General features: G+C 42.9%; 2 protein-coding genes across 2 annotated transcripts; one reads left to right on the top strand and one right to left on the bottom strand.

The window, feature by feature from the left end:
- Window positions 1–1,148: 1,148 nt before the first annotated feature.
- Window positions 1,149–3,274, bottom strand: An04g10300 (uncharacterized protein; the record flags this gene model as incomplete). The annotated part of the gene is made up of 8 exons (XM_059747819.1): window positions 1,149–1,253; window positions 1,423–1,497; window positions 1,725–1,735; window positions 1,815–2,175; window positions 2,218–2,354; window positions 2,405–2,696; window positions 2,754–3,142; window positions 3,235–3,274. The coding sequence occupies 8 exons, from the start codon at window positions 3,272–3,274 to the stop codon at window positions 1,149–1,151; spliced, it is 1,410 nt and encodes a 469-aa protein (XP_059603697.1).
- A 768-nt stretch (window positions 3,275–4,042) lies between these two features.
- On the top strand, window positions 4,043–5,069 carry An04g10290 (uncharacterized protein; the record flags this gene model as incomplete). Its single annotated transcript, XM_059747818.1, has 4 exons — window positions 4,043–4,069; window positions 4,123–4,354; window positions 4,416–4,672; window positions 4,737–5,069. The coding sequence occupies 4 exons, from the start codon at window positions 4,043–4,045 to the stop codon at window positions 5,067–5,069; spliced, it is 849 nt and encodes a 282-aa protein (XP_059603696.1).
- Window positions 5,070–6,000: the final 931 nt, after the last annotated feature.

The following is a 6,000-nucleotide window of genomic DNA, read 5'->3' as shown; positions in this document are numbered from 1 at the left end:
ATCAGCGGTAACAGAAGAAATTCTAAGATAAGAGAATTTCAGTTCACTATACTTTCCAATATCCAAGGCTGTCTTGTTGAGAGAATATATAAGAATCCGCGATAATCACAGTAATACTATTCAATAATCTCATCAGCTGTACAACTCTCCTATTACTTAACCTTCTTTCTATATAACATCCTGTTCCCTAATCCCCGCCTGTATATCTCTATTATACTGGTCCCACCCCTACTCTTCATTTCCAGATCTGAATATTTACATTTAATCCTACTAAAGGCTCCCGATTCTTCCATTTCATGAAATATGTTGCTTATATTTTAAAAATTTCAGACTATATCATCTCTTTCTAAACTATATTCATCTTCTAAGTCTCTCCATTCATACTATTTATATAATAAATTTTCTATCCTTAAGTTTTATAATAAACTCTGATACTGGACTTTACTATTACCCAAATATCAGCTTCCCCGCGCGGTAAAAAATGATATGTAGTAACCCTTTCTATAATCACTATTTTCATAAATAATTTCATCCTTAAAGATCTTTAAAGACTAGCTTGTATCTATATCATAATAGTATCTATATCATAATAAGCATAAAAATTCTAATATCTGTAATATTGTATCATCTACTCTTTCTTCGGAAAGCAGTGGTATTACTTTTCTAAATTTATATCACTCAGTAAATTTATCCAGGAGTAACACCGCTCGCCATCACATAATAAAAGAGTCCATTGTATAATATATATATATATATATATTAAATATTATAATTACAAATAACTAGTTAAATTTAATAATACTGAACAAGGCTTCCATTTATATTAAAATATATTAGTAAAATATAAGTTTATTAGAAAAAATTAGAAATAACTAAATATAATTAATAATTTTTAAGATAAATAATTAAAATATTATTAAAGATTCCAGTTCAATATATTGAAAATAGAATTAATAAATTCTGATTTATATACAGTAATCTATAATTAAGGCTTACCAGGTTATAATTTATTAATTAATATTAAAAAATATTAGAATTTTCAATAAAAATTAGATAAAAATACGATAAATACATGAGCTCGCTAGGTTTACTATCTGGTAAGATAATGTATTTTTACAGCTTAGTTTTTCCAATAGCCATTACTGGTATTAACCAGGTCCGCTACTGGTAAGAACCAGAAATACGTACGGCCTGGCGACCTGGCGACCCATACACCCGATCGGGTTCCCTTGTCCTCGCGCCGGATTCACTGCCTGGATTAGTACCGGTCAAACGACCGGGTACGCGAATCCAGAAGGGTGTTCGGTTGAGGCACGCACCAAGTCAATCAATCCATTTACAATATATGACTTCCGGCTGTTTCTCAGTCCTGACATGTGCCGCTAGGTCTCGTCAGGAAAGCGGGCCTTTGCGGGCTATAACCAATCTACCGAAGAATGAGTATGCAATCACTGTAATTGACCCGAGCAATGCATAAACCACACTGGCTAGAGTGTCCTGTCCAAGCCCGAGTATACATATTCGAGACTAACTAATATAATTGAAATGTTGGCTTTATTTCTGTCCTTTCCTCTTTCAACTGTTCTTGAATCTAATTCTCGCCAGATGTATCACAGTACTAGTACTGCACGGGCTCAAATACTTCTGGGGTATAAACCCACATATATATGTAGTCAAGTATGTGAACATTGAATAATTTAAATAAGGGTCGAATTCATAGAGACCTGAGTCCAACCTGTTCAATGCCCTGGCTCACTGAGCGGCTCGTTAATCCGCTTATTGCGTCTGTTCCGATTATGCGGCTCCTCCCGAACCTGGGGGCTGGCGAAGAGCACGCCGCTGGCGTCCACCGGTGTGTTGTTGCCACCTGTCCTGGCTTACCGCATTTCCGCTGATATTCTTGGCCGACCCCTGGGGTGCTTCGTTATTCCTTTGTTCCTTCTCCACTAGTTCGTCCTGTTCACCGTCGCTTCGAGGATCATCTGCTCTCCTGCCCTCCAACACCCGTATGGCGATCCGCGCAATGATTGCGAACCATATGACCATCAAGACCTGAAGCAGGAGAAGAAATGATAGAAAGCTATACATGATGGTATTGTTCATACACACTGTTCCTGCTGGATCATAAAAAGGCTCGATCAAATACCCCCAGTTCTCTGGAACTGGAAACGGTCCCTGAAGATCTTTTGCAGTTCCCCGATAGCACCCGGGTGGGACTATTCGGGGGAAATCAGTATAGATACTCCAACAAGTAATCAAGAATAGCAGATGGCGCGCAAAGAGCCACGATACAATGAAAAGCCCAAACAGGATATCACAGATTGTGGTGAAGCCTAGATATTTAAGACATTTTGCTAGCTTTTCCCGTTGTCAGCCACTTTATCGTTATTGGTCCTTGGCTAACATACTGGCAGAAAGAGATCAATTACGTCCATGAGCACTAGAATCAAGTGTCCGACCTTGGTTTGGTGATAGACGTACGAGGTTGCCATAAGGCTGATTGTTACGAAATGATGGGTTAGCATTTGCCAATGGTCTTTCCGCCGGTCCTCGATGTTGATCACTAGCACTTGCTGAATCCAGAAAGACAACTGTCCCAGGTAATATGCTTTAACCAGGCCGTCCATTTCCCTCTGAGGCCATTCGGTCCACAGCTCCTCCATGTTGAGGAAATACGGTGACTTATAATAGAGGTACTGTCGCAGGTCAATCCCGTATATCCCTGAATATCTGGGAACAGAAGGTCAACATACCATGCCTAGTGTCCACATCATGCTGTAATACAAGGATATCCATCCTTGCTCCGCAAACCGAGTGGCATCTTTGGCTTTTGATACTCCCCACCGTCGGCTAAGCGGAGCAAGAATATACTTCATACAGCTGGCCCTTAGACCCGTGAGGAGTATAATCCAGAAGGCTATAAAGTAGAGGTCATCATATCCAATTCCATACTTTTCGGTGCTCTGGTTACAGTAAGATAGCCTGAAGAACTTCGACGTATATGGTCGTAGAGCGGGTACACCAAGATGTGTGAGAAGGAGGAAAACAACCAGCTGGAATGAAATGTCTATTCCCGGTGTTGCGCCGTCAGTGGCAGGCCTTTGGAGAGGAACAGCAATAGAAGAATATGGATGATACCTATCTGTTTCCGCAGCAACCAATGGGCCACGCGCTTGATGAAAATATTCTCTGTCAACTTGGAACTTTTCGGAAGTCCCCTGGCTTTGAATTCACGCGATCCTCTGCGACTCATGTCAGTAGAGCTGGCTGGCATTGTCCAAGAGATGATCGGTCAACAGGTAGACAGATGCGATTGCCGTCTAGCGCATCAATCGAGAAGCAAAATACATGCAATGGGAGATTTCCGAAGATGACTATGACCCTAGCGCCGTTTCTTAGTAATCACCTGAGTTGTGACCCACAAGGAATCCGAGGAACCCGATCCTGCTAGTTTTGGTCTCTTACGAAATTGGCGGAGATGACATCTTATTTCTTCGGAGGTCTCGGCTCATCCTCCGAACTCGTGCGTTATGACCATGTTAGAGAAATGTCTGTCTAGAGAATGGGCCAATAACGATGGTGATGATATGAGTCTCGATGATTGTAAAAGTATTACGTTCTCTGGAAGGGAACGTATGGCAAGAGGTAAATATGCCAGTTTCCCCCCCGTATACCACCGACCTTCTGGGCCAGCCTTGGCTACGGACTGAAGTTTTAAGTATTACGGGAGATACTAACACAAAAATCCAGCGCTAATGCTTCATCGAACTTGAAACCAGACGATGGTATTTCGAGCACCGCAGACTGCGCTTAGCCCATCAATCCCCTTGCCACCGGAATTCGGCCACTCTGGTTGTCACAATTGGAAATACGAGAAGCATGGAGACTGTAACCTTCGGAGTAAATCCATCTACTATCTCGGCCGTCATAGGTTTCAACCTGTTAAAGGCCAAATAACCAGGGTCTTTGATTCACTGTGAGATACATGCAGTGCCCCGACTAGCCATATGTTATCAAGCTTTTAAGACTTAATCAAGATCCAATGCCAAAAGACAAGGGCCACACATCGGTTATGCATCCTAGAAACCTTTCTCTCTCCCGCACTATGTCCACCATAGGGAGGCCTCACTTATTATCCCTTCGGAGAGCTCAACCACTACTAGCTATGTTTATTCCAGACGAGCACTCATTCAAAAATTCAGAACCACGGAGATATTGCGAGCAGCACATCACTTTGGGGGTCCGTCCCTGAGACGATTCGTGCTTCTTGGTAGTGCTGTCTCGGTGCTAAACTCCTTTGAAGATCTACCTAGACAAGGAAGGCCCTATACGGAGAAAGATTGGAATCCATTTAGTGCCTCGAAGGAGGATATATGCCTGCGATTTGACACCCATCCAGGCGACCGCTGAGCAAGCTGTCGCACGGAATGGCACCGTCCCGGGCTATAACGTCTCCAACACTCGCGCTGAGGCAGCTGCGTGGCAATTTATGGAAAAGGCTAAACCAGGATTTGACTTGACCGGCATAAATCCGGATATCATCACCGGGCCCATGATTCACCCTATACATGGACCAAAGTCCATCAATGAAACAAAACATTTCGCGATCGCAAGCTTCAATGATGGAACTCACAAGCGAATCGAAGGCGTTACATTTCTATTTTACCATTTCGTATGTTTCAAGGCATCGGTAAGAGGTTCGTTGCATAGAAGCAGAGGACTGACTGCAGTTTCAGGTCGATGTCCGTGACGTTGCCCGTAGTCATGTCGATGCCCTCAAAAACCCGGCAGCGGCAAACCAGCACGTTCTTCTCATTGCAGGACTCATATCACCACAGCTTGTGGTCAACACCATTCGGCAAAACTTCCCTTCTCTTAAAGATAGAGTTCCTGAGGGAAACCCAAGCCAGGTCTTGCCTTCAGATGTCCACCCGACTGGGTGGGACACACGGATTAGTCTAGACATCCTGGCAAAGGGGTCCCGCGATGGAAGACAGGAATATATCGAATTGGAGAAAAGTATTATCGACGCGGTCAATATGATACTGCCCATTGGTATTTTGGGTTAGCATTCCTGTCTACTCATGTTCATCAACGAAATTGAATGTTTAGCACTACATCGAACTGCGATACGAGGAATGGAATGGCCTCAACGCCTAGCTTACCCTTTGAGTTACTTGAGGAATGTAACCTCTCAAATATGTCAGTGTTTTGCATTTGTTTCATTGTAATCATCTTCAAGAAAGCTATTATGCACTGTAGTGTCCGAGATCATGTCACTTGTGCTGTAAGACCGCTACTCGCGAAAAACCTGCTTTGTACTTCAAAGCCCAGGAGAACAATTGAGGACCTGTTTGTATATTCCTATTCGTTTGGTTCACTGAAACGGGCGAAGTGTGCTTTTGTTGAGGAGGTTTCTAAATGCCTAGGAAAGAAATGCGCCAACTGTGGAGGGGATTGAAGTAACACCTGTATGGAGGGGTACTTATGCTCTCCATGAAAGCGACTATCTGTTATACAAAGCATTATGAAATAATAGAGTTACCAGCAGTAAATAAGATTGATTCCTCAACAACTCCCGACGAAATCACTTGATGCGGAAGTCTATGAGGGGCACAACCTTCTGCGCTACGACATCTATGGAAGGACGAGGGAGAAGAAACAAGAAACGAGGCCTCCAATAGGCTGCAGAAAGGAAACAAAATGCAAATGCCAGTCTTGTCAACATCTGCGGAGACAACCGCAGAGGGAGGGAATCTCCATCAGTACTAAGCGAACCAATTAAACAAGTCGATTGAAGAACGATGCTAGATATTGCTGTTGAGAGTGCGGATAGCTTGAAAGGCTAGTATTTAAGCATTACAGTGCGGGTATTCCGCGTTGACCCAGTTTACATACAATCACATATAGAGGAGCGGGCAGTCACTGAAACATCCAGTTCATAGTGAAACTTTGTAAGGAGCTTGTTGATACCTAGTAAACGAGATAGGAATCTTCTAC

The sequence above is a fragment of the Aspergillus niger genome (assembly GCF_000002855.4).
Source record: "Aspergillus niger supercontig An04".
Taxonomy (NCBI): Eukaryota; Fungi; Ascomycota; class Eurotiomycetes; order Eurotiales; family Aspergillaceae; genus Aspergillus; species Aspergillus niger.
This window is presented reverse-complemented; position numbering and strand designations above follow the sequence as displayed.